Here is a 26,080-nt window from a genome sequence, read left to right as displayed (position 1 = left end):
TTGGAGCAACTGTGGTAGTCGTTGGAGGAACTGTTGTGGTCGTTGGAGCAACCGTTGTGGTTGTTGGAGCAACTGTGGTAGTTGTTGGAGGAACAGTTGTGGTTGTTGGAGCAACTGTGGTACTTGTTGGAGGAAGTGTTGTGGTGATTGGAGCAACAGTTGTGGGTTTTGGAGCAACTGTGGTAGTTGTTGGAGGAACAGTTGTGGTCATTGGAGCAACAGTTGTGGTTGTTGGAGCAACTGTGGTAGTTGTTGGAGGAACAGTTGTGGTTGTTGGAGCAACTGTGGTAGTTGTTGGAGGAACTGTTGTGGTTGTTGGAGCAACAGTTGTGATTGTTGGAGCAACTTTGTTAGCTGTTGGAGGAACAGTTGTGGTCATTGGAGCAACAGTGGTAGTTGGTGGAGGAACTGTGGTAGTTTTTGGAGCAACAGTGGTAGTTGGTGGAGGAACTGTTGTGGTCGTTGGAGCAACAGTTGTGGTTGTTGGAGCAACTGTGGTAGTTGTTGGAAGAACTGTTGTGGTTGTTGGAGCAACAGTTGTGGTTGTTGGAGCAACTGTGGTAGTTGTTGGAGGAACTGTTGTGGTGGTTGGAGCAACAGTTGTGGTTGTTGGAGCAACTGTGGTAGTCGTTGGAAGAACTGTTGTGGTTGTTGGAGCAACAGTTGTGGTTGTTGGAGCAACTGTGGTAGTTGTTGGAGGAACTGTTGTGGTCGTTGGAGCAACAGTTGTGGTTGTTGGAGCAACTGTGGTAGTTGTTTGAAGAATTGTTGTGGTCGTTGGAGCAGTATTTGTGGTTGTTGGAACAACAGTAGTAGTTGTTGGAGGAACTGTTGTGGTGGTTGGAGCAACAGTTGTGGTTGTTGGAGCAACAGTTGTGGTTGTTGGAGCAACTGTGGTAGTTGTTGGAGGAACAGTTGTGGTTGTTGGAGCAACTGTGGTAGTTGTTGGAGGAACTGTGGAAGTCGTTGGAAGAACTGTTGTGGTTGTTGGAGCAACTGTGGTAGTCGTTGGAGGAACTGTTGTGGTCGTTGGAGCAACCGTTGTGGTTGTTGGAGCAACTGTGGTAGTTGTTGGAGGAACAGTTGTGGTTGTTGGAGCAACTGTGGTACTTGTTGGAGGAAGTGTTGTGGTGATTGGAGCAACAGTTGTGGGTTTTGGAGCAACTGTGGTAGTTGTTGGAGGAACAGTTGTGGTCATTGGAGCAACAGTTGTGGTTGTTGGAGCAACTGTGGTAGTTGTTGGAGGAACAGTTGTGGTTGTTGGAGCAACTGTGGTAGTTGTTGGAGGAACTGTTGTGGTTGTTGGAGCAACAGTTGTGATTGTTGGAGCAACTTTGTTAGCTGTTGGAGGAACAGTTGTGGTCATTGGAGCAACAGTTTTGGTTGTTGTAGCAACTGTAGTAGTTGTTGGAGGAACTGTGGTAGTTTTTGGAGCAACAGTGGTAGTTGGTGGAGGAACTGTTGTGGTCGTTGGAGCAACAGTTGTGGTTGTTGGAGCAACTGTGGTAGTTGTTGGAAGAACTGTTGTGGTTGTTGGAGCAACAGTTGTGGTTGTTGGAGCAACTGTGGTAGTTGTTGGAGGAACTGTTGTGGTGGTTGGAGCAACAGTTGTGGTTGTTGGAGCAACTGTGGTAGTCGTTGGAAGAACTGTTGTGGTTGTTGGAGCAACAGTTGTGGTTGTTGGAGCAACTGTGGTAGTTGTTGGAGGAACTGTTGTGGTCGTTGGAGCAACAGTTGTGGTTGTTGGAGCAACTGTGGTAGTTGTTTGAAGAATTGTTGTGGTCGTTGGAGCAGTATTTGTGGTTGTTGGAGCAACAGTAGTAGTTGTTGGAGGAACTGTTGTGGTGGTTGGAGCAACAGTTGTGGTTGTTGGAGCAACAGTTGTGGATGTTGGAGCAACAGTTGTGGTTGTTGGAGCAACTGTGGTAGTTGCTGGAGGAACTGCTGTGGTTGTTGGAGCAACAGTTGTGGTTGGTGGAGCAACTGTGGTAGTCGTTGGAAGAACTGTTGTGGTGGTTGGAGCAGCAGTTGTGGTTGTTGGAGCAGCAGTTGTTGTGGTTGGAGCAACAGCTGTGGTTAATGGAGCAACTGTGGTAGTCGTTGGAAGAACCGTTGTGGTTGTTGGAGCAACAGTTGTGGTCGTTGGAGCAGCAGTTGTGGTTGTTGGAGCAACTGTGGTAGTTGTTGGAGGAACTATGGAAGTCGTTGGAAGAACTGTTGTGGGTGTTGGAGCAGCAGTTGTGGTTGTTGGAGCAGCAGTTGTAGTGGTTGGAGCAACAGTTGTGGTTGTTGGAGCAACTGTGGTAGTCGTTGGAGGAACTGTTGTGGTCGTTGGAGCAACCGTTGTGGTTGTTGGAGCAACTGTGGTAGTCGTTGGAAGAACTGTTGTGGTTGTTGGAGCAACAGTTGTGGTTGTTGGAGCAACTGTGGTAGTCGTTGGAGGAACTCTTGTGGTCGTAGGAGCAACAGTTGTGGTTGTTGGAGCAACTGTGGAAGTCGTTGGAAGAACTGTTGTGGTTGTTGGAGCAGCAGTTGTGGTTGTTGGAGCAACTGTGGTAGTTGTTGGAGCAACTGTGGTAGTTGTTGGAGGAACTGTTGTGGTCGTTGGAGCAACAGTTGTGGTTGTTGGAGAAACTGTGGTAGTTGTTGGAAGAATTGTTGTGGTCGTTGGAGCAGTATTTGTGGTTGTTGGAGCAACAGTGGTAGTTGTTGGAGGAACTGTTGTGGTTGTTGGAGCAACAGTTGTGGTTGTTGGAGCAACTGTGGTAGTTGTTGGAAGAACTGTTGTGGTTGTTGGAGCAGCAGTTGTGGTTGTTGGAGCAGCAGTTGTGGTTGTTGGAGCAGCAGTTGTTGTGGTTGGAGCAACAGTTGTGGTTGTTGGAGCAACAGTTTTGGTTGTTGTAGCAACTGTGGTAGTTGTTGGAGGAACTGTGGTAGTTGTTGGAGGAACTGTTGTGGTCGTTGGAGCAACAGTTGTGGTTGTTAGAGCAACTGTGGTAGTTGTTGGAGGAACTGTTGTAGTCGTTGGAGCAACAGTTGTGGTTGTTGGAGCAACTGTGGTAGTTGTTGGAAGAATTGTTGTGGTCGTTGGAGCAATAGTTGTGGTTGTTAGAGCAACTGTGGTAGTTGTTGGAGGAACTGTTGTGGTCATTGGAGGAACTGTTGTGGTTTTTGGAGCAACTGTGGTAGTTGTTGGAGGAACTGTTGTGGTCTTTGGAGCAACAGTTTTGGTTGTTGGAGCAGCAGTTGTGGTTATTGTAGCAGCAGTTGTTGTGGTTAAAGCAACAGTTGTGGTTGGAGCAACAGTTGTGGTGGTTGGAGCAACTGTGGTAGTTGTTGGAGGAACTGTTGTGGTCATTGGAGCAACAGTTGTGGTTGTTGGAGCAACTGTGGTAGTTGTTGGAGGAACTGTTGTGGTCGTTGGAGCAACAGTTGTGGTTGTTGGAGCAACTGTTGTAGTTGTTGGAGGAACTGTTGTGGTCGTTGGAGCAACAGTTGTGGTTGTTGGAGCAACTGTGGTAGTTGTTGGAGGAACTGTTGTGGTCGTTGAAGCAACAGTTGTGGTTGTTGGAGCAACTGTGGTAGTCGTTGGAGGAACTCTTGTGGTCGTAGGAGCAACAGTTGTGGTTGTTGGAGCAACTGTGGTAGTTGTTGGAGGAACTGTTGTGGTTGTTGGAGCAAAGGTTGTGGTTGTTGGAACAACTGTGGTAGTTGTTGGAAGAATTTTTGTGGTTGTTGGAACAATAGTTGTGGTGGTTGGAGCATCTGTGGTAGTTGGTGGAGGAACTGTTGTGGTCGTTGGAGCAACAGTTGTGGTTGTTGGAGCAACTGTGGTAGTTGTTGGAGGAACTGTTGTGGTGGTTGGAGCAACAGTTGTGGTTGTTGGAGCAACTGTGGTAGTTGTTGGAGGAACAGTTGTGGTTGTTGGAGCAACTGTGGTAGTTGTTGGAGGAACTATGGAAGTCGTTGGAAGAACTGTTGTGGTTGTTGGAGCAGCAGTTGTGGTTGTTGGAGCAGCAGTTGTAGTGGTTGGAGCAACAGTTGTGGTTGTTGGAGCAACTATGGTAGTCGTTGGAGGAACTGTTGTGGTCGTTGGAGCAACCGTTGTGGTTGTTGGAGCAACTGTGGTAGTCGTTGGAAGAACTGTTGTGGTTGTTGGAGCAACAGTTGTGGTTGTTGGAGCATCTGTGGTAGTTGGTGGAGGAACTGTTGTGGTCGTTGGAGCAACAGTTGTGGTTGTTGGAGCAACTGTGGTAGTTGTTGGAGGAACTGTTGTGGTGGTTGGAGCAACAGTTGTGGTTGTTGGAGCAACTGTGGTAGTTGTTGGAGGAACTGTTGTGGTCGTTGGAGCAACAGTTGTGGTTGTTGGAGCAACTGTTGTAGTTGTTGGAGGAACTGTTGTGGTCGTTGGAGCAACAGTTGTGGTTGTTGGAGCAACTGTGGTAGTTGTTGGAGGAACTGTTGTGGTCGTTGAAGCAACAGTTGTGGTTGTTGGAGCAACTGTGGTAGTCTTTGGAGGAACTCTTGTGGTCGTAGGAGCAACAGTTGTGGTTGTTGGAGCAACTGTGGTAGTTGTTGGAGGAACTGTTGTGGTTGTTGGAGCAAAGGTTGTGGTTGTTGGAACAACTGTGGTAGTTGTTGGAAGAATTTTTGTGGTCGTTGGAACAATAGTTGTGGTGGTTGGAGCATCTGTGGTAGTTGGTGGAGGAACTGTTGTGGTCGTTGGATTAACAGTTGTGGTTGTTGGAGCAACTGTGGTAGTTGTTGGAGGAACTGTTGTGGTGGTTGGAGCAACAGTTGTGGTTGTTGGAGCAACTGTGGTAGTTGTTGGAGGAACAGTTGTGGTTGTTGGAGCAACTGTGGTAGTTGTTGGAGGAACTGTTGTGGTGGTTGGAGCAACAGTTGTGGTTGTTGGAGCAACTGTGGTAGTTGTTGGAGGAACAGTTGTGGTTGTTGGAGCAACTGTGGTAGTTGTTGGAGGAACTGTGGTAGTCGTTGGAAGAACTGTTGTGGTTGTTGGAGCAACAGTTGTGGTTGTTGGAGCAACTGTGGTAGTTGTTGGAGGAACAGTTGTGGTCATTGGAACAACAGTTGTGGTTGTTGGAGCAACTGTGGTAGTTGTTGGAGGAACAGTTGTGGTTGTTGGAGCAACTGTGGTAGTTGTTGGAGGAACTGTTGTGGTTGTTGGAGCAACAGTTGTGATTGTTGGAGCAACTTTGTTAGCTGTTGGAGGAACAGTTGTGGTTGTTGTAGCAACTGTAGTAGTTGTTGGAGGAACTGTGGTAGTTTTTGGAGCAACAGTTGTGGTGGTTGGAGCAACAGTTGTGGTTGTTGGAGCAACTGTGGTAGTTGCTGGAGGAACTGCTGTGGTTGTTGGAGCAACAGTTGTGGTTGGTGGAGCAACTGTGGTAGTCGTTGGAAGAACTGTTGTGGTGGTTGGAGCAGCACTTGTGGTTGTTGGAGCAGCAGTTGTTGTGGTTGGAGCAACAGCTGTGGTTGTTGGAGCAACTGTGGTAGTCGTTGGAAGAACCGTTGTGGTTGTTGGAGCAACAGTTGTGGTCGTTGGAGCAGCAGTTGTGGTTGTTGGAGCAGCAGTTGTTGTGGTTGGAGGAACTGTTGTGGTCATTGGAGCAACAGTTGTGGTTGTTGGAGCAACTGTGGTAGTTGTTGGAGGAACTGTTGTGGTCGTTGAAGCAACAGTTGTGGTTGTTGGAGCAACTGTGGTAGTCGTTGGAGGAACTCTTGTGGTCGTAGGAGCAACAGTTGTGGTTGTTGGAGCAACTGTGGAAGTCGTTGGAAGAACTGTTGTGGTTGTTGGAGCAGCAGTTGTGGTTGTTGGAGCAGCAGTTGTTGTGGTTGGAGCAACAGTTGTGGTTGTTGGAGCAACTGTGGTAGTTGTTGGAGGAACTGTTGTGGTCGTTGGAGCAACAGTTGTGGTTGTTGGAGAAACTGTGGTAGTTGTTGGAAGAATTGTTTTGGTCGTTGGAGCAGTATTTGTGGTTGTTGGAGCAACAGTGGTAGTTGTTGGAGGAACTGTTGTGGTTGTTGGAGCAAAAGTTGTGGTTGTTGGAGCAACTGTGGTAGTTGTTGGAAGAACTGTTGTGGTTGTTGGAGCAGCAGTTGTGGTTGTTGGAGCAGCAGTTGTGGTTGTTGGAGCAGCAGTTGTTGTGGTTGGAGCAACAGTTGTGGTTGTTGGAGCAACAGTTTTGGTTGTTGTAGCAACTGTGGTAGTTGTTGGAGGAACTGTGGTAGTTGTTGGAGGAACTGTTGTGGTCGTTGGAGCAACAGTTGTGGTTGTTGGAGCAACTGTGGTAGGTGTTGGAGGAACACTTGTGGTCATTGAAGCAACAGTTTTGGTTGTTGTAGCAACTGTGGTAGTTGTTGGAGGAACTGTGGTAGTTGTTGGAGGAACTGTTGTGGTCGATGGAGCAACAGTTGTGGTTGTTGGAGCAACTGTGGTAGTTTTTGGAGGAACTGTTGTGGTTGTTGGAGCAACAGTTGTGGTTGTTGGAGCAACTGTGGTAGTTGTTGGAGGAACAGTTGTGGTTGTTGGAGCAACAGTTGTGGTTGTTGGAGCAGCAGTTGTGGTTGTTGGAGCAGCAGTTGATGTTGTTGGAGCTACAGTTGTAGTGGTTGGAGCAACAGTTGTGGTTGTTTGAGCCGCAGTTGTCGTCTTTGGAGCAACTGTGGAAGTTGTTGGCGGAACTGCTGTAGTCGTTGGAGCAACAGTTGTGGTTGTTGGAGCAACTGTGGTAGTCGTTGGAAGAACTGTTGTGGTCGTTCGAGCAACAGTTGTGGTCGTTGGAGCAGCAGTTGTGGTTGTTGGAGCAGCAGTTGTTGTGGTTGGAGGAACTGTTGTGGTTGTTGGAGCAACAGTTGTGGTTGTTAAAGCAACTGTGGTAGTCTTTGGAGGAACTGTTGTGGTCGTAGGAGCAACAGTTGTAGTTGTTGGAGCAACTGTGGAAGTCGTTGGAAGAACTGTTGTGGTTGTTGGAGCAGCAGTTGTGGTTGTTGGAGCAGCAGTTGTTGTGGTTGGAGCAACAGTTGTGGTTGTTGGAGCAACTGTGGTAGTTGTTGGAGGAACTGTTGTGGTCGTTGGAGCAACAGTTGTGGTTGTTGGAGCAACTGTGGTAGTTTTTGGAGGAACTGTTGTGGTCTTTGGAGCAAAAGTTGTGGTTGTTTGAGCTTCAGTTGTCGTGGTTGTAGCTACAGTTGTAGTGGTTGGAGCAACAGTTGTGGTTATTTGATCCGCAGTTGTGGTCGTTGGACCAACTGTGGTAGTTGTTGGAACAACAGTTGTAGTTGTCGTAGGAACTATGGTGGTTGTTGGAGCAACAGTTGTGGTCGTTGGAGCAGCAGTTTTTGTGGTTGTTAGAGCAACAGTTGTGGTCTTTGGAGCAACTGTGGTAGTCGTTGGAGCAACAGTTGTAGTTGTCGTAGGAACTATGGTGGTTGTTGGAGCAACAGTTGTGGTCGTTGGAGCAGCAGTTTTTGTGGTCGTTAGAGCAACAGTTGTGGTCGTTAGAGCAACTGTGGTAGTCGTTGGAGTAACTGTTGTGGTCGTTGGAGCAACAGTTGTGGTTGTTGGAGCAACTGTGGTAGTTGTTGGAGAAACTGTTGTGGTCATTGGAGGAACTGTTGTGGTTGTTGGAGCAACTGTGGTAGTTGTTGGAGGAACTGTTGTGGTTGTTGGAGCAACAGTTGTGGTCGTTGGAGGAACTATGGTGGTTGTTGGAGCAACAGTTGTGTTTGTTGGAGCAGCAGTTGTGGTTTTTGGAGAAGCAGTTGTTGTGTTCGTTGAAGCAACTGTGGTAGTTGTTGGAGGAACTGTTGTGGTCGTTGGAACAACAGTTGTGGTTGTTAGAGAAGAAGTTGTGGTTGTTGGAGCAGCAGTTGTTGTGGTTGGAGGAACTGTTGTGGTCGTTGGAGCAATAGTTGTGGTTGTTGGAGCAACTGTGCTAGTTGTTGAAGGAACTGTGGTAGTTGTTGAAGGAACTGTGGTAGTTGTTGGAAAAACTGTTGTCGTGGTTTGAGCAACAGTTGTGGTTGTTGGAGCAACTGTGGTAGTTGTTGGAGGAACTGTTGTGGTCGTTGGAGCAACAGTTGTGGTTGTTGGAGCAACTGTGGTAGTTGTTGAGAGAATTGTTGTGGTCGTTGGAGCAATAGTTGTGATTGTTGGAGCAACAGTTGTGATTGTTGGAGCAGCAGTTGTTGTTGTTGGAGCTACAGTTGTAGTGGTTGGAGCAACAGTTGTGGTTGTTTGAGCCGCAGTTGTCGTCATTGGAGCAACTGTGGAAGTTGTTAGAGGAACTGTTGTAGTCGTTGGAGCAACAGTTGTGGTTGTCGGAGCAACTGTGGTAGTTGTTGGAGGAACTGTTGTGGTCGTCGGAGCAACTGTGGTAGTTGTTGGAGGAACTGTTGTGGTCGTTGGAGAAACAGTTGTGGTTGTTGGAGCAACTGTGGTAGTTGTTGGAAGAATTGTTGTGGTCGTTGGAGCAACAGTTGTGGTTGTTGGAGCAACTGTGGGAGTTGTTGGAAGAATTGTTGTGGTTGTTGGAGCAATAGTTGTGGTTGTTGGACCACCTGTGGTTTTTGGAGAAACTGTTGTGGTCGTTGGAGCAACTGTGGTAGTTGTTGGAAGAATTGTTGTGGTTGTTGGAGCAACAGTTGTGGTTGTTGGAGCAACTGTGGGAGTTGTTGGAAGAATTGTTGTGGTGGTTGGAGCAACAGTTGTGGTTGTTGGAGGAACTGTTGTGGTTGTTGGAGCATCAGTTGTGGTTGTTGGAGCAACAGTTGTGGTCGTTGGAGCAGCAGTGGTGGTTGTTGGAGCAGCAGTTGTTGTGGTTGGAGCAACAGTTTTGGTTGTTGGAGCAACTGTGGTAGTCGTTGGAAGAACTGTTGTGGTTGTTGGAGCAACAGTTGTGGTCGTTGGAGCAACAGTTGTGGTTGTTGGAGCAGCAGTTGTGGTTTTTGGAGCAGCAGTTGTTGTGGTCGTTGAAACAACTGTGGTAGTTGTTGGAGGAACTGTTGTGGTTGTTGGAACAACAGTTGTGGTTGTTGGAGAAGAAGTTGTGGTTGTTGGAGAAGAAGTTGTGGTTGTTGGAGCAGCAGTTGTTGTGGTTGGAGCAACAGTTGTGGTTGTTGGAGCAGCAGTTGTGGTTGTTGGAGCAGCAGTTGTTGTGGTTGGAGGAACTGTTGTGGTTGTTGGAGCAACAGTTATGGTTTTTGGAGCAACTGTGGTAATTGATGGAAGAATTGTTGTGGTCGTTGGAGCAATAGTTGTGGTTGTTGGAGCAACTGTGGTAGTTGTTGGAGGAACTTTTGTGGTCGTTGGAGCAACAGTTGTGGTTGTTGGAGCAACTGTTGTAGTTGTTGAAAGAACTGTTGTAGTCGTTGGAGCAACAGATGTGGTTGTTGGAGCAACTGTGGTAGTCGTTGGAAGAACTGTTGTGGTTGTTGGAGCAACTGTGGTAGTCGTTGGAAAAACTGTTGTGGTTGTTGGAGCAACAGTTGTGGTCGTTGGAGCAGCAGTTGTGGTTGTTGGAGCAGCAGTTGTTGTGGTTGGAGGAACTGTTGTAGTCGTTGGAGCAACAGTTGTGGTTGTTGGAGCAGCAGTTGTTGTGGTTGGAGCAACTGTGGTAGTTGTTGGAGGAACTGTTGTGGTTGTTGGAGCAACAGTTGTGGTTGTTGAAGCAACTGTGGTAGTCGTTGGAAGAATTGTTGTGGTTGTTGGAGCAACAGTTGTGGTCATTGGAGCAGCAATTGTGGTTGTTGGAGCAGCAGTTGTTGTGGTTGGAGCAACTGTGGTAGTTGTTGGAGGAACTGTTGTGGTTGTTGGAGCAGCAGTTGTTGTGGTTGGAGGAACTTTTGTGGTTGTTGGAGCAACAGTTGTGGTTTTTGGAGCAACTGTGGTAATTGTTGGAAGAATTGTTGTGGTCGTTGGAGCAATAGTTGTGGTTGTTGGAGCAACTGTGGTAGTTGTTGGAGGAACTGTTGTGGTCGTTGGAGCAACAGTTGTGGTTGTTGGAGCAACTGTTGAAGATGTTGAAAGAACTGCTGTAGTCGTTGGAGCAACAGTTGTGGTTGTTGGAGCAACTGTGGTAGTCGTTGGAAAAACTGTTGTGGTTGTTGGAGCAACAGTTGTGGTCGTTGGAGCAGCAGTTGTGGTTGTTGGAGCAGCAGTTGTGGTTGTTGGAGCAGCAGTTGTTGTGGTTGGAGGAACTGTTGTAGTCGTTGGAGCAACAGTTGTGGTTGTTGGAGCAGCAGTTGTTGTGGTTGGAGCAACTGTGGTAGTTGTTGGAGGAACTGTTGTGGTTGTTGGAGCAACAGTTGTGGTTGTTGAAGCAACTGTGGTAGTCGTTGGAAGAATTGTTGTGGTTGTTGGAGCAACAGTTGTGGTCATTGGAGCAGCAGTTGTGGTTGTTGGAGCAGCAGTTGTTGTGGTTGGAGCAACTGTGGTAGTTGTTGGAGGAACTGTTGTGGTTGTTGGAGCAACAGTTGTGGTTGTTGAAGCAACTGTGGTAGTCGTTGGAAGAATTGTTGTGGTTGTTGGAGCAACAGTTGTGGTCGTTGGAGCAGCAGTTGTGGTTGTTGAAGCAGCAGTTGTTGTGGTTGGAGCAACAGTTGTGGTTGTTGGAGCAACTGAGGTAGATGTTGAAGGAACTGTTGTGGTCGTAGGAGCAACAGTTGTGGTTGGTGGAGCAACTGTAGTAGTCGTTGGAAGAACTGTTGTGGTTGTTGGAGCAGCAGTTGTGGTTGTTGGAGTACCTGTGGTAGTTGTTGGTGGAACTGTTGTGGTCGTTGTAGCAATAGTTGTGGTTGTTGGAGCAACTGTGGTAGTTGTTGAAGGAACTGTGGTAGTTGTTAAAGGAACTGTGGTAGTTGTTGGAGAAACTGTTGTCGTGGTTGGAGCAACAGTTGTGGTTGTTGGAGCAACTGTGGTAGTTGTTGGAGGAACTGTTGTGGTCGTTGGAGCAACAGTTGTGGTTGTTGAAGCAACTGTGGTAGTTGTTGGGAGAATTGTTGTGGTCGTTGGAGCAATAGTTGTGGTTGTTGGAGCAACTGTGGTAGTTGTTGGAGGAACTGTTGTGGTCATTGGAGCAACAGTTGTGGTTGTTGGAGCAACTGTGGTAGTTGTTGGAGGAACTGTTGTGGTGGTTGGAGCAACAGTTGTGGTTGTTGGAGCAACTGTGGTAGTTGTTGGAGGAACTGTTGTGGTCGTTGGAGGAACTGTTGTGGTCGTTGGAGCAACAGTTGTGATTGTTGGAGCAACAGTTGTGGTTGTTGGAGCAGCAGTTGTTGTTGTTGGAGCTACAGTTGTAGTGGTTGGAGCAACAGTTGTGGTTGTTTGAGCCGCAGTTGGCGTCATTGGAGCTACAGTTGTAGTGGTTGGAGCAACAGTTGTGGTTGTTTGAGCCGCAGTTGACGTCATTGGAGCAACTGTGGAAGTTGTTGGAGGAACTGTTGTAGTCGTTGGAGCAACAGTTGTGGTTGTTGGAGCAACTGTGGTAGTTGTTGGAGAAACTGTTGTGGTCGTTGGAGCAACAGTTGTGGTTGTTGAAGCAGCTGTGGTAGTTGTTGGAAGAACTGTTGTGGTTGTTGGAGCAACAGTTGTGGTTGTTGGAGCAACTGTGGTAGTTGTTGGAGGAACTGTTGTGGTGGTTGGAGCAACAGTTGTGGTTGTTGGAGCATCTGCCGTAGTTGTTGGAGGAACTGTTGTGGTTGTTGGAGCATCAGTTGTGGTTGTTGGAGCAACAGTTGTGGTCGTTGGAGCAGCAGTGGTGGTTGTTGGAGCAGCAGTTGTTGTGATTGGAGCAACAGTTGTGGTTGTTGGAGCAACTGTGGTAGTCGTTGGAAGAACTGTTGTGGTTGTTGGAGCAACAGTTGAAGTCATTGGAGGAACTATGGTGGTTGTTGGAGCAACAGTTGTGGTGGTTGTTGGAGCAGCAGTTGTGGTTTTTGGAGCAGCAGTTGTTGTGGTCGTTGAAGCAACTGTGGTAGTTGTTGGAGGAACTGTTGTGGTCGTTGGAACAACAGTTGTGGTTGTTGGAGCAGAAGTTGTTGTGGTTGGAGAAACTGTTGTGGTTGTTGGAGCAACAGTTGTGGTTTTTGGAGCAACTGTGGTAATTGTTGGAAGAATTGTTGTGGTCGTTGGAGTAACAGTTGTGGTTGTTGGAGAAAAAATGGTAGTTGGTGGTGGAATTTTTGTGGTCGTTGGAGCAACAGTTGTGGTTGTTGGAGCAACTGTGGTAGTTGTTAAAAGAACTGTTGTAGTCGTTGGAGCAACAGTTGTGGTTGTTGGAGCAACTGTGGTATTCGTTGGAAGAACTGTTGTGGTTGTTGGAGCAACTGTGGTAGTCGTTGGAAAAACTGTTGTGGTTGTTGGAGCAACAGTTGTGGTCGATGGAGCAGCAGTTGTGGTTGTTGGAGCAGCAGTTGTTGTGGTTGGAGGAACTGTTGTAGTCGTTGGAGCAACAGTTGTGGTTGTTGGAGCAACTGTGGTAGTCGTTGGAAGAACTGTTGTGGTTGTTGGAACAACTGTGGTAGTCGTTGGAAAAACTGTTGTGGTTGTTGGAGCAACAGTTGTGGTCGTTGGAGCAGCAGTTGTGGTTGTTGGAGCAGCAGTTGTTGTTGTTGGAGGAACTGTTGTGGTCGTTGGAGCAACAGTTGTGGTTGTTGGAGCAACTGTGGTAGTCGTTGGAAGAACTGTTGTGGTTGTTGGAGCAACAGTTGTGGTCGTTGGAGCAGCAGTTGTGGTTGTTGGAGCAGCAGTTGTTGTGGTTGGAGCAACTGTGGTAGTTGTTGGAGGAACTGTTGTGGTTGTTGGAGCAACAGTTGTGGTTGTTGAAGCAACTGTGGTAGTCGTTGGAAGAATTGTTGTGGTTGTTGGAGCAACAGTTAGGGTCGTTGGAGCAGCAGTTGTGGTTGTTGAAGCAGTAGTTGTTGTGGTTGGAGCAACAGTTGTGGCTGTTGGAGCAACTGTGGTAGTCGTTGGAAGAACTGTTGTGGTTGTTGGAGCAACAGTTGTGGTCGTTGGAACAGCAGTTGTGGTTGTTGGAGCAGCAGTTGTTGTGGTTGAAGGAACTGTTGTGGTCGTTGGAGCAACAGTTGTGGTTGTTGGAGCAACTGTTGTGGTTGTTGGAGCAACAATTTTTGTCGTTGGAGCAACAGTTGTTGTCGTTGGAGCAACAGTTGTTGTCGTTGGAGCAACAGTTGTGGTTGTTGGAACAGCAGTTGTTGTGGTTGGAGCAACAGTTGTGGTTGTTGGAGCAACTGTGGTAGATGTTGGAGGAACTGTTGTGGTCGTAGGAGCAACAGTTGTGGTTGTTGGAGCAACTGTGGTAGTCGTTGGAGCAGCAGTTGTTGTGGTTGGAGCAACAGTTGTGGTTGTTGGAGTACCTGTGGTAGTTGTTGGAGGAACTGTTGTGGTCGTTGGAGCAATAGTTGTGGTTGTTGGAGCAACTGTGGTAGTTGTTGAAGGAACTGTGGTAGTTGTTGAAGGAACTGTGGTAGTTGTTGGAGAAACTGTTGTCGTGATGATTTTGTGATTTGATTTGTTTTCCACCAGGCTGTCAGAGTTGATTGTATAGTAATGCTTTGGAAGAGGTTGGATTTCTTAATTGATTGTGAGAGGAAGGGGAGATCTGAAATTGGGATATTTATGCATTGGTTTTGTTCCAATTCTAGCCATGGGTAATTGTACTTGTGTATATTGATCCATTTAACTAAATACTGTAATTGATTTGCCAGGAAGTAATGATGGAAGTTTGGAGCCTCAAGCCCCCCATGTGATTTTTTATTTTGTAGTGTTGAGAGTGAAATTCTGGGTTTTTTATTTTTCCAATAAAATTGTGTTGTTAAAGAATTAAGAGTTTTGAACCATTTATCTGTGGGAGTGACGGGAATCATAGAAAAAAGGTAGTTAATTTGAGGTAGGGTTTTCATTTTTACAGCGGCTATTCTTCCGATTAATGTAAGTGGATGTTTAGACCAGCGTTTATATTCGTCTTCAATTTTCTTAAGGAGAGGAGTGTAGTTGAGAGTGAAAAGCTCTGACAGCCTGGGGGAAATCTGAATCCCTAGGTACTTGATGTTGCCAGTGTGAAGGTGGAGGGAGGGGTCCTGAGCTCCAGAATCCCATGCATCATCTGATAGTGGTAGTAAAATTGACTTGTTCCAGTTGATAGTGTAATGTGAGACAAGTGAGAAATTACTGATAATATTGAACGTTTCTTGAAGTGACACTCGTGGGTTCTGTAAATATAGTAAAAGATCATCTGCATATAAACTGATTTTGTGTTGTACATTGTCTACCTGAATTCCTTTGATTATGGTGTTTTGTCGTATTGCTGCTGCGAGAGGTTCAATAAAAATGGCAAAGAGGGAGGGCGAGAGAGGACATCCCTGTCTGGTGCCCTGATGTAGTGTGAAACTCTGTGAAGTAATTCCGTTGGTGGTGATGGTGGCCCTGGGTGATGAATACAGTATTTTAATCCAGTGGATGAACGACTCTCCAAAACCAAACTTGTGAAGTGTACTGAATAAAAATTCCCAGTTTACCTTATCGAAGGCTTTTTCTGCGTCAAGTGAAATGATAATTGTTTTCTGTTGTCTTTCTTGTGATATATTAAATAAATTAAAAAGTCTACGGACATTATCTGTAGCGTGTCTATTTTTTATGAAACCTGTCTGATCTGGATGAATGATTGTGGGGGTGACTGTTTCTATTCTAGTTGCTAATGCTTTGGTGATAATTTTCAAATCAGTATTTAATAATGAGAGAGGTCGGTAGCTTGAGGGATGAGATGGATCTTTGTTGGGTTTTAGTAGTAATGTTATGGCTGCTGTATTCATGTGTGTGGGTATGGTGGATGACTTTTTTATTTCTATAATTACTCTGTTAAATAGTGGTGATAATATGTCCCAAAAGTGTCTGTAAAATTCAGCTGGTAGTCCATCTGGCCCGGGAGATTTATTGCTAGGAATTTTATTGAGTGCTTTAGTAAGTTCATTAATGCTTAGGGGTGCGTCTAGAATGTTGGTTTGTTCTAAAGTTAATTTTGGCAATGTCAGACTATTCAAAAAAGTGTTGATTTCTGATTGAGTAGGTTGGTGAGTGGGGGAATAGAGATTGCTATAGAAATTTCTAAATATATTATTTATATCCTGTGGGTTTTGGTTAATATTTCCTGTGGTGTCTAAGATGGCTGGGATGATTGATTTCTCTTTCTTGTATTGGAGTAGATTTGCTAGGTATTTACTGTTTGCTTTGTTATTGTACTGAAAACCATTATATTTCAGTTGCTGAATTTGAAATTGTGTTCTTTTCTGTATGATATCATCAATTTGTATTTTGAGTTCTTTTAATTCCTTCTGTTTTGGTTCACTGGGATGGTGAGATATTTCATTTGTTAGGAGTTTGATTTTTTGTTCTAATGTATTTTCCAATTGTTGTTGCTGTTTTTTCCTATATGAAGACTGTGGTAGTTGTTGGATGAACTGTTGTGGTGGTTGGAGCAACAGTTGTTGTTGTTGGAGCTACAGTTGTAGTGGTTGGAGCAACAGTTGTGGTTGTTTGAGCCGCAGTTGTCGTCATTGGAGCAACTGTGGAAGTTGTTGGAGGAACTGTTGTAGTCGTTGGAGCAACAGTTGTGGTTGTTGGAGCAACTGTGGTACTTGTTGGTGAAACTGTTGTGGTCGTTGGAGCAACAGTTGTGGTCGTTGGAGCAGCAGTTGTGGTTATTGGAGCAGCAGTTGTTGTGGTTGGAGCAACAGTTGTGGTTGTTGGAGCAACTGTGGTAGTCGTTGGAAGAACTGTTGTGGTTGTTGGAGCAACAGTTGTGGTCATTGGAGCAGCAGTTGTGGTTGTTTGAGCAGCAGTTGTTGTGGTTGGAGCAACAGTGGTAGTTGTTGGAGGAACTGTTGTGGTCGTTGGAGCAAAAGTTGTGGTTGTTGGAGCAACTGTGGTAGTTGTTGGAGGAACTGTTGTGGTCGTTGGAGCAACAGTTGTGGTTGTTGGAGCAACTGTGGTAGTTGTTGGAGGAACTGTTGTGGTCGTTGGAGAAACAGTTGTGGTTGTTGGAGCAACTGTGGTAGTTGTTGGAAGAATTGTTGTGGTCATTGGAGCAACAGTTGTGGTTGTTGGAGCAACTGTGGGAGTTGTTGGAAGAATTGTTGTGGTCGTTGGAGCAATAATTGTGGTTGTTGGACCAACTGTGGTTTTTGGAGAAACTGTTGTGGTCGTTGGAGCAACTAGGGTAGTTGTTGAAGGAACTGTTGTGGTCGTTAGAGCAACAGTTGTGGTTGTTGGAGCAACTGTGGTAGTTGTTGGAGGAACTGTTGTGGTGGTTTGAGCAACAGTTGTGGTTGTTGGAGCAACTGTGGTAGTTGTTGGAGGAACTGTTGTGGTTTTTGGAGCAATAGTTGTGGTAATTGGAGCAACTGTGGTAGTTGTTGAATGAACTGTTGTGGTTGTTGGAGCAACAGTTGTGGTTGTTGGAGCAGCAGTTGTGGTTATTGGAGCAGCAGTTGTTGTTGTTGAAGCTACAGTTGTAGTGGTTGGAGCAACAGTTGTGGTTGTTTGAGCCGCAGTTGTCGTCATTGGAGCAACTGTGGAAGTTGTTGGAGGAACTGTTGTAGTCGTTGGAGCAACAGTTGTGGTTGTTGGAGCAGCAGTTGTGGTTGTTGGAGGAACTGTTGTGGTCGTTGGAGCAGCAGTTGTGGTTGTTGGATCAGCAGTTGTTGTGGTTGAAGGAACTGTTGTGGTCGTTAGAGCAACAGTTGTGGTTGTTGGAGCAACTGTTGTGGTTGTTGGAGCAACAGTTGTTGTCGTTGGAGCAACAGTTGTTGTCGTTGGAGCAACTGTTGTGGTTGTTGGAGCAACAGTTGTGGTCGTTGGAGCAGCAGTTGTGGTTGTTGGAGGAACTGTTGTGGTCGTTGGAGCAGCAGTTGTGGTTGTTGAAGCAGCAGTTGTTGTGGTTGGAGCAACAGTTGTGGTTGTTGGAGCAACTGTGGTAATCGTTGGAAGAACTGTTGTGGTTGTTGGAGCAACAGTTGTGGTCGTTGGAACAGCAGTTGTGGTTGTTGGAGCAGCAGATGTTGTGGTTGAAGGAACTGTTGTGGTCGTTGGAGCAACTGTTGTGGTTGTTGGAGCAATAGTTGTTGTCGTTGGAGCAACAGTTGTTGTCGTTGGAGCAACAGTTGTGGTTGTTGGAGCAGCAGTTGTTGTGGTTGGAGCAACAGTTGTGGTTGTTGGAGCAACTGTGGTAGATGTTGAAGGAACTGTTGTGGTCGTAGGAGCAACAGTTGTGATTGTTGGAGCAACTGTGGTAGTCGTTGGAAGAACTGTTGTGGTTGTTGGAGCAGCAGTTGTGGTTGTTGGAGCAGCAGTTGTTGTGGTTGGAGCAACAGTTGTGGTTGTTGAAGCAACTGTGGTAGTTGTTGAAGGAACTGTGGTAGTTGTTGAAGGAACTGTGGTTGTTGTTGGAGCAACAGTTGTAGTCGTTGGAGCAACAGTTGTGGTTGTTGGAGCAACTGTGGTAGATGTTGGAGGAACTGTTGTGGTCGTTGAAGCAACAGTTGTGGTTGTTGGTGCAACGGTGGTAGTCGTTGGAGGAACTGTTGTGGTCGTTGGAGGAACTGTTGTGGTCGTTGGAGCAACAGTTGTGATTGTTGGAGCAACAGTTGTGGTTGTTGGAGCAGCAGTTGTTGTTGTTGGAGCTACAGTTGTAGTGGTTGGAGCAACAGTTGTGGTTGTTTCAGCCGCAGTTGTCGTCATTGGAGCAACTGTGGAAGTTGTTGGAGGAACTGTTGTAGTCGTTGGAGCAACAGTTGTGGTTGTTGGAGCAACTGTGGTAGTTGTTGGAGAAACTGTTGTGGTCGTTGGAGCAACAGTTGTGGTTGTTGAAGCAGCTGTGGTAGTTTTTGGAGGAACTGTTGTGGTTGTTGGAGCAACAGTTGTGGTTGTTGGAGCAGCAGTTGTGGTTGTTGGAGCAGCAGTTGTTGTGGTTGGAGCAACAGTTGTGGTTGTTGGAGCAACTGTGGTAGTCGTTGGAAGAACTGTTGTGGTTGTTGGAGCAACAGTTGTGGTCATTGGAGCAGCAGTTGTGGTTGTTTGAGCAGCAGTTGTTGTGGTTGGAGCAACAGTTGTGGTTGTTGGAGCAACTGTGGTAGTTGTTGGAGGAACTGTTGTGGTCGTTGGAGCAACAGTTGTGATTGTTGGAGCAACAGTTGTGGTTGTTTGAGCCGCAGTTGTCGTCATTGGAGCAACTGTGGAAGTTGTTGGAGGAACTGTTGTAGTCGTTGGAGCAACAGTTGTGGTTGTTGGAGCAACTGTGGTAGATGTTGGAGAAACTGTTGTGGTCGTTGGAGCAACAGTTGTGGTTGTTGAAGCAGCTGTGGTAGTTGTTGGAGGAACTGTTGTGGTTGTTGGAGCAACAGTTGTGGTTGTTGGAGCAGCAGTTGTGGTTGTTGGAGCAGCAGTTGTTGTGGTTGGAGCAACAGTTGTGGTTGTTGGAGCAACTGTGGTAGTTGTTGGAGGAACTGTTGTGGTCGTTGGAGCAACAGTTGTGGTTGTTAGAGCAACTGTGGTAGTTGTTGGAGGAACTGTTGTGGTGGTTGGAGCAACAGTTGTGGTTGTTGGAGCAACTGTGGTAGTTGTTGGAGGAACTGTTGTGGTCGTTGGAGCAACAGTTGTGATTGTTGGAGCAACAGTTGTGGTTGTTGGAGCAACAGTTGTGGTTGTTGGAGCAGCAGTTGTTGTTGTTGGAGCTACAGTTGTAGTGGTTGGAGCAACAGTTGTGGTTGTTTGAGCCGCAGTTGTCGTCATTGGAGCAACTGTGGAAGTTGTTGGAGGAACTGTTGTAGTCGTTGGAGCAACAGTTGTGGTTGTTGGAGCAACTGTGGTAGATGTTGGAGAAACTGTTGTGGTCGTTGGAGCAACAGTTGTGGTTGTTGAAGCAGCTGTGGTAGTTGTTGGAGGAACTGTTGTGGTTGTTGGAGCAACAGTTGTGGTTGTTGGAGCAGCAGTTGTGGTTGTTGGAGCAGCAGTTGTTGTGGTTGGAGCAACAGTTGTGGTTGTTGGAGCAACTGTGGTAGTCGTTGGAAGAACTGTTGTGGTTGTTGGAGCAACAGTTGTGGTTGTTGGAGCAACAGTTGTTGTCGTTGGAGCAACAGTTGTGGTTGTTGGAGCAGCAGTTGTTGTGGTTGGAGCAACAGTTGTGGTTGTTGGAGCAACTGTGGTAGATGTTGAAGGAACTGTTGTGGTCGTAGGAGCAACAGTTGTGGTTGTTGGAGCAACTGTGGTAGTCGTTGGAAGAACTGTTGTGGTTGTTGGAGCAGCAGTTGTGGTTGTTGGAGCAGCAGTTGTTGTGGTTGGAGCAACAGTTGTGGTTGTTGGAGTACCTGTGGTAGTTGTTGGAGGAACTGTTGTGGTAGTTGGAGCAATAGTTGTGGTTGTTGGAGCAACTGTGGTAGTTGTTGAAGGAACTGTGGTAGTTGTTGAAGGAACTGTGGTAGTTGTTGGAGAAACTGTTGTCGTGGTTGGAGCAACAGTTGTGGTTGTTGGAGCAACTGTGGTAGTTGTTGGAGGAACTGTTGTGGTCGTTGGAGCAACAGTTGTGGTTGTTGGAGCAACTGTGGTAGTTGTTGGGAGAATTGTTGTGGTCGTTGGAGCAATAGTTGTGGTTGTTGGAGCAACTGTGGTATTTGTTGGAGGAACTGTTGTGGTCGTTGGAGCAACAGTTGTGGTTGTTAGAGCAACTGTGGTAGTTGTTGGAGGAACTGTTGTGGTCGTTGGAGCAACAGTTGTGATTGTTGGAGCAACAGTTGTGGTTGTTGGAGCAGCAGTTGTTGTTGTTGGAGCTACAGTTGTAGTGGTTGGAGCAACAGTTGTGGTTGTTTGAGCCGCAGTTGTCGTCATTGGAGCAACTGTGGAAGTTGTTGGAGGAACTGTTGTAGTCGTTGGAGCAACAGTTGTGGTTGTTGGAGCAATTGTGGTAGTTGTTGGAGAAACTGTTGTGGTCGTTGGAGCAACAGTTGTGGTTGTTGAAGCAGCTGTGGTAGTTGTTGGAGGAAATGTTGTGGTTGTTGGAGCAACAGTTGTGGTTGTTGGAGCAGCAGTTGTGGTTGTTTGAGCAGCAGTTGTTGTGGTTGGAGCAACAGTTGTGGTCGTTGGAGCAACTGTGGTAGTTGTTGGAGGAACTGTTGTGGTCGTTGGAGCAAAAGTTGTGGTTGTTGGAGCAACTGTGGTAGTTGTTGGAGGAACTGTTGTGGTCGTTGGAGCAACAGTTGTGGTTGTTGGAGCAACTGTGGTTGTTGTTGGAGGAACTGTTGTAGTCGTTGGAGAAACAGTTGTGGTTGTTGGAGCAACTGTGGTAGTTGATGGAAGAATTGTTGTGGTCATTGGAGCAACAGTTGTGGTTGTTGGAGCAACTGTGGGAGTTGTTGGAAGAATTGTTGTGGTCGTTGGAGCAATAGTTGTGGTTGTTGTACCAACTGTGGTTTTTGGAGAAACTGTTGTGGTCGTTGGAGCAACTAGGGTAGTTGTTGAAGGAACTGTTGTGGTCGTTAGAGCAACAGTTGTGGTTGTTGGAGCAACAGTGGTAGTTGTTGGAGGAACTGTTGTGGTGGTTGGAGCAACAGTTGTGGTTGTTGGAGCAACTGTGGTAGTTGTTGGAGGAACTGTTGTGGTTTTTGGAGCAATAGTTGTGGTAATTGGAGCAACTGTGGTAGCTGTTGAAGGAACTGTTGTGGTTGTTGGAGCAACTGTGGTAGTCGTTGGAAGAACTGTTGTGGTTGTTGGAAGAGCAGTTGTGGTTGTTGGAGCAGCAGTTGTTGTGGTTGAAGGAACTGTTGTGGTCGTTGGAGCAACAGTTGTGGTTGTTGGAGCAACTGTTGTGGTCGTTGGAGCAATAGTTGTTGTCGTTGGAGCAACAGTTGTTGTCGTTGGAGCAACAGTTGTGGTTGTTGGAGCAGCAGTTGTTGTGGTTGGAGCAACAGTTGTGGTTGTTGGAGCAACTGTGGTAGATGTTGAAGGAACTGTTGTGGTCGTAGGAGCAACAGTTGTTATTGTTGGAGCAACTGTGGTAGTCGTTGGAAGAACTGTTGTGGTTGTTGGAGCAGCAGTTGTGGTTGTTGGAGCAGCAGTTGTTGTGGTTGGAGCAACAGTTGTGGTTGTTGGAGTACCTGTGGTAGTTGTTGGAGGAACTGTTGTGGTCGTTGGAGCAATAGTTGTGGTTGTTGGAGCAACTGTGGTAGTTGTTGAAGGAACTGTGGTAGTTGTTGAAGGAACTGTGGTAGTTGTTGAAGAAACTGTTGTCGTGGTTGGAGCAACAGTTGTGATTGTTTGAGCAACTGTGGTAGTTGTTGGAGGAACTGTTGTGGTCGTTGGAGCAACAGTTGTGGTTGTTGGAGCAACTGTGGTAGTTGTTAGGAGAATTGTTGTGGTCGTTGGAGCAATAGTTGTGGTTGTTGGAGCAACTGTGGTAGTTGTTGGAGGAACTGTTGTGGTCGTTGGAGCAACAGTTGTTGTTGTTAGAGCAACTGTGGTAGTTGTTGGAGGAACTGTTGTGGTGGTTGGAGCAACAGTTGTGGTTGTTGGAGCAACTGTGGTAGTTGTTGGAGGAACTGTTGTGGTCGTTGGAGGAACTGTTGTGGTCGTTGAAGCAACAGTTGTGATTGTTGGAGCAACAGTTGCGGTTGTTGGAGCAGCAGTTGTTGTTGTTGGAGCTACAGTTGTAGTGGTTGGAGCAACAGTTGTGGTTGTTTGAGCCGCAGTTGTCGTCATTGGAGCAACTGTGGAAGTTGTTGGAGGAACTGTTGTAGTCGTTGGAGCAACAGTTGTGGTTGTTGGAGCAACTGTGGTAGTTGTTGGAGAAACTGTTGTGGTCGTTGGAGCAACAGTTGTGGTTGTTGAAGCAGCTGTGGTAGTTGTTGGAGGAACTGTTGTGGTTGTTGGAGCAACAGTTGTGGTTGTTGGAGCAGCAGTTGTGGTTGTTGGAGCAGCAGTTGTTGTGGTTGGAGCAACAGTTGTGGTTGTTGGAGCAACTGTTGTAGTCGTTGGAAGAACAGTTGTGGTTGTTGGAGCAACAGTGGTAGTTTTTGGAGAAACTGTTGTGGTCGTTGGAGCAACTAGGGTAGTTGTTGAAGGAACTGTTGTGGTCGTTAGAGCAACAGTTGTGGTTGTTGGAGCAACAGTGGTAGTTGTTGGAGGAACTGTTGTGGTGGTTGGAGCAACAGTTGTGGTTGTTGGAGCAACTGTGGTAGTTGTTGGAGGAACTGTTGTGGTTTTTGGAGCAATAGTTGTGGTAATTGGAGCAACTGTGGTAGCTGTTGAAGGAACTGTTGTGGTTGTTGGAGCAACTGTGGTAGTCGTTGGAAGAACTGTTGTGGTTGTTGGAAGAGCAGTTGTGGTTGTTGGAGCAGCAGTTGTTGTGGTTGAAGGAACTGTTGTGGTCGTAGGAGCAACAGTTGTTATTGTTGGAGCAACTGTGGTAGTCGTTGGAAGAACTGTTGTGGTTGTTGGAGCAGCAGTTGTGGTTGTTGGAGCAGCAGTTGTTGTGGTTGGAGCAACAGTTGTGGTTGTTGGAGTACCTGTGGTAGTTGTTGGAGGAACTGTTGTGGTCGTTGGAGCAATAGTTGTGGTTGTTGGAGCAACTGTGGTAGTTGTTGAAGGAACTGTGGTAGTTGTTGAAGGAACTGTGGTAGTTGTTGAAGAAACTGTTGTCGTGGTTGGAGCAACAGTTGTGATTGTTTGAGCAACTGTGGTAGTTGTTGGAGGAACTGTTGTGGTCGTTGGAGCAACAGTTGTGGTTGTTGGAGCAACTGTGGTAGTTGTTAGGAGAATTGTTGTGGTCGTTGGAGCAATAGTTGTGGTTGTTGGAGCAACTGTGGTAGTTGTTGGAGGAACTGTTGTGGTCGTTGGAGCAACAGTTGTGGTTGTTAGAGCAACTGTGGTAGTTGTTGGAGGAACTGTTGTGGTGGTTGGAGCAACAGTTGTGGTTGTTGGAGCAACTGTGGTAGTTGTTGGAGGAACTGTTGTGGTCGTTGGAGGAACTGTTGTGGTCGTTGAAGCAACAGTTGTGATTGTTGGAGCAACAGTTGCGGTTGTTGGAGCAGCAGTTGTTGTTGTTGGAGCTACAGTTGTAGTGGTTGGAGCAACAGTTGTGGTTGTTTGAGCCGCAGTTGTCGTCATTGGAGCAACTGTGGAAGTTGTTGGAGGAACTGTTGTAGTCGTTGGAGCAACAGTTGTGGTTGTTGGAGCAACTGTGGTAGTTGTTGGAGAAACTGTTGTGGTCGTTGGAGCAACAGTTGTGGTTGTTGAAGCAGCTGTGGTAGTTGTTGGAGGAACTGTTGTGGTTGTTGGAGCAACAGTTGTGGTTGTTGGAGCAGCAGTTGTGGTTGTTGGAGCAGCAGTTGTTGTGGTTGGAGCAACAGTTGTGGTTGTTGGAGCAACTGTTGTAGTCGTTGGAAGAACTGTTGTGGTTGTTGAAGCAACAGTTGTGGTTGTTGGAGCAACAGTTGTTGTCGTTGGAGCAACAGTTGTTGTCGTTGGAGCAACAGTTGTGGTTGTTGGAGCAGCAGTTGTTGTGGTTGGAGCAACAGTTGTGGTTGTTGGAGCAACTGTGGTAGATGTTGAAGGAACTGTTGTGGTCGTAGGAGCAACAGTTGTGGTTGTTGGAGCAACTGTGATAGTCGTTGGAAGAACTGTTGTGGTTGTTGGAGCAGCAGTTGTGGTTGTTGGAGCAGCAGTTGTTGTGGTTGGAGCAACAGTTGTGGTTGTTGGAGTACCTGTGGTAGTTGTTGGAGGAACTGTTGTGGTCGTTGGAGCAATAGTTGTGGTTGTTGGAGCAACTGTGGTAGTTGTTGAAGGAACTGTGGTAGTTGTTGGAGAAACTGTTGTCGTGGTTGGGGCAACAGTTGTGGTTGTTGGAGCAACTGTGGTAGTTGTTGGAGGAACTGTTGTGGTCGTTGGAGCAACAGTTGTGGTTGTTGGAGCAACTGTGGTAGTTGTTGTGAGAATTGTTGTGGTCGTTGGAGCAATAGTTGTGGTTGTTGGAGCAACTGTGGTATTTGTTGGAGGAACTGTTGTGGTCGTTGGAGCAACAGTTGTGGTTGTTAGAGCAACTGTGGTAGTTGTTGGAGGAACTGTTGTGGTCGTTGGAGCAACAGTTGTGGTTGTTGGAGCAACTGTGGTAGTTGTTGGAGGAACTGTTGTGGTCGTTGGAGCAACAGTTGTGATTGTTGGAGCAACAGTTGTGGTTGTTGGAGCAGCAGTTGTTGTTGTTGGAGCTACAGTTGTAGTGGTTGGAGCAACAGTTGTGGTTGTTTGAGCCGCAGTTGTCGTCATTAGAGCAACTGTGGAAGTTGTTGGAGGAACTGTTGTAGTCGTTGGAGCAACAGTTGTGGTTGTTGGAGCAACTGTGGTAGTTGTTGGAGAAACTGTTGTGGTCGTTGGAGCAACAGTTGTGGTTGTTGAAGCAGCTGTGGTAGTTGTTGGAGGAACTGTTGTGGTTGTTGGAGCAACAGTTGTGGTTGTTGGAGCAGCAGTTGTGGTTGTTGGAGCAGCAGTTGTTGTGGTTGGAGCAACAGTTGTGGTTGTTGGAGCAACTGTGGTAGTCGTTGGAAGAACTGTTGTGGTTGTTGGAGCAACAGTTGTGGTCATTGGAGCAGCAGTTGTGGTTGTTTGAGCAGCAGTTGTTGTGGTTGGAGCAACAGTTGTGGTCGTTGGAGCAACTGTGGTAGTTGTTGGAGGAACTGTTTTGGTCGTTGGAGCAAAAGTTGTGGTTGTTGGAGCAACTGTGGTAGTTGTTGGAGGAACTGTTGTGGTCTTTGGAGAAACAGTTGTGGTTGTTGGAGCAACTGTGGTAGTTGTTAGGAGAATTGTTGTGGTCGTTGGAGCAATCGTTGTGGTTGTTGGAGCAACTGTGGTAGTTGTTGGAGGAACTGTTGTGGTCGTTGGAGCAACAGTTGTGGTTGTTAGAGCAACTGTGGTAGTTGTTGGAGGAACTGTTGTGGTGGTTGGAGCAACAGTTGTGGTTGTTGGAGCAACTGTGGTAGTTGTTGGAGGAACTGTTGTGGTCGTTGGAGGAACTGTTGTGGTCGTTGGAGCAACAGTTGTGATTGTTGGAGCAACAGTTGTGGTTGTTGGAGCAGCAGTTGTTGTTGTTGGAGCTACAGTTGTAGTGGTTGGAGCAACAGTTGTGGTTGTTTGAGCCGCAGTTGTCGTCATTGGAGCAACTGTGGAAGTTGTTGGAGGAACTGTTGTAGTCGTTGGAGCAACAGTTGTGGTTGTTGGAGCAACTGTGGTAGTTGTTGGAGAAACTGTTGTGGTCGTTGGAGCAACAGTTGTGGTTGTTGAAGCAGCTGTGGTAGTTGTTGGAGGAACTGTTGTGGTTGTTGGAGCAACAGTTGTGGTTGTTGGAGCAGCAGTTGTGGTTGTTGGAGCAGCAGTTGTTGTGGTTGGAGCAACAGTTGTGGTTGTTGGAGCAACTGTGGTAGTCGTTGGAAGAACTGTTGTGGTTGTTGAAGCAACAGTTGTGGTTGTTGGAGCAACAGTTGTTGTCGTTGGAGCAACAGTTGTTGTCGTTGGAGCAACAGTTGTGGTTGTTGGAGCAGCAGTTGTTGTGGTTGGAGCAACAGTTGTGGTTGTTGGAGCAACTGTGGTAGATGTTGAAGGAACTGTTGTGGTCGTAGGAGCAACAGTTGTGGTTGTTGGAGCAACTGTGGTAGTCGTTGGAAGAACTGTTGTGGTTGTTGGAGCAGCAGTTGTGGTTGTTGGAGCAGCAGTTGTTGTGGTTGGAGCAACAGTTGTGGTTGTTGGAGTACCTGTGGTAGTTGTTGGAGGAACTGTTGTGGTCGTTGGAGCAATAGTTGTGGTTGTTGGAGCAACTGTGGTAGTTGTTGAAGGAACTGTGGTAGTTGTTGAAGGAACTGTGGTAGTTGTTGGAGAAACTGTTGTCGTGGTTGGGGCAACAGTTGTGGTTGTTGGAGCAACTGTGGTAGTTGTTGGAGGAACTGTTGTGGTCGTTGGAGAAACAGTTGTGGTTGTTGGAGCAACTGTGGTAGTTGTTGGGAGAATTGT

General features: G+C 46.8%; 3 protein-coding genes across 3 annotated transcripts in view; all 3 read right to left on the bottom strand.

The window, feature by feature from the left end:
• Nucleotides 1–2,076: 2,076 nt before the first annotated feature.
• Nucleotides 2,077–6,340, bottom strand: LOC141282060 (uncharacterized). Its single transcript, XM_073814456.1, has 4 exons — nucleotides 6,331–6,340; nucleotides 3,998–4,710; nucleotides 2,174–2,956; nucleotides 2,077–2,088 (listed from the first exon to the last, which is right to left on the bottom strand). Exons 1-4 carry the CDS (start codon nucleotides 6,338–6,340, stop codon nucleotides 2,077–2,079), a joined length of 1,518 nt encoding a protein of 505 aa, XP_073670557.1.
• Nucleotides 6,341–9,216: 2,876 nt separating this feature from the next.
• On the bottom strand, nucleotides 9,217–14,144 carry LOC141282059 (uncharacterized). The gene is made up of 3 exons (XM_073814455.1): nucleotides 14,087–14,144; nucleotides 9,383–10,116; nucleotides 9,217–9,234 (listed from the first exon to the last, which is right to left on the bottom strand). Exons 1-3 carry the CDS (start codon nucleotides 14,142–14,144, stop codon nucleotides 9,217–9,219), a joined length of 810 nt encoding a protein of 269 aa, XP_073670556.1.
• Nucleotides 14,145–14,327: 183 nt separating this feature from the next.
• Nucleotides 14,328–26,080, bottom strand: part of LOC135746691 (uncharacterized) — a 36,727-nt gene continuing 24,974 nt past the window's right edge. Inside the window, exons 13-19 of the mRNA XM_073814454.1 lie at nucleotides 25,343–26,041; nucleotides 21,728–22,498; nucleotides 20,076–20,374; nucleotides 19,174–19,640; nucleotides 16,619–17,343; nucleotides 15,542–16,300; nucleotides 14,328–14,351 (exon numbers count right to left, since the gene is read on the bottom strand). Of these exons, the coding sequence (XP_073670555.1) occupies nucleotides 14,328–14,351; nucleotides 15,542–16,300; nucleotides 16,619–17,343; nucleotides 19,174–19,640; nucleotides 20,076–20,374; nucleotides 21,728–22,498; nucleotides 25,343–26,041 (3,744 nt within the window). The remainder of the gene's footprint in view (nucleotides 14,352–15,541; nucleotides 16,301–16,618; nucleotides 17,344–19,173; nucleotides 19,641–20,075; nucleotides 20,375–21,727; nucleotides 22,499–25,342; nucleotides 26,042–26,080) is intronic.

This window comes from Paramisgurnus dabryanus, chromosome 4 (genome assembly GCF_030506205.2).
Source record: "Paramisgurnus dabryanus chromosome 4, PD_genome_1.1, whole genome shotgun sequence".
NCBI lineage: Eukaryota > Metazoa > Chordata > Actinopteri > Cypriniformes > Cobitidae > Paramisgurnus > Paramisgurnus dabryanus.
This window is presented reverse-complemented; position numbering and strand designations above follow the sequence as displayed.

Coding starts and splice junctions, on each gene's coding strand:
- LOC141282060 (XM_073814456.1), bottom strand. Junction 2,957..3,997: donor CTGCTCCAACAACCACAACT/GCTGCTCCAACA, acceptor GCTCCAACGACC/ACAACAGTTCCTCCAACAAC.
- LOC141282059 (XM_073814455.1), bottom strand. CDS start 14,144: ATGCATGGGATTCTGGAGCTCAGGACCCCTCCCTCCACCTTCACACTG. Junction 10,117..14,086: donor CTTCACACTGGCAACATCAA/GTACCTAGGGAT, acceptor CAACCACAACAG/TTTTTCCAACGACTACCACA.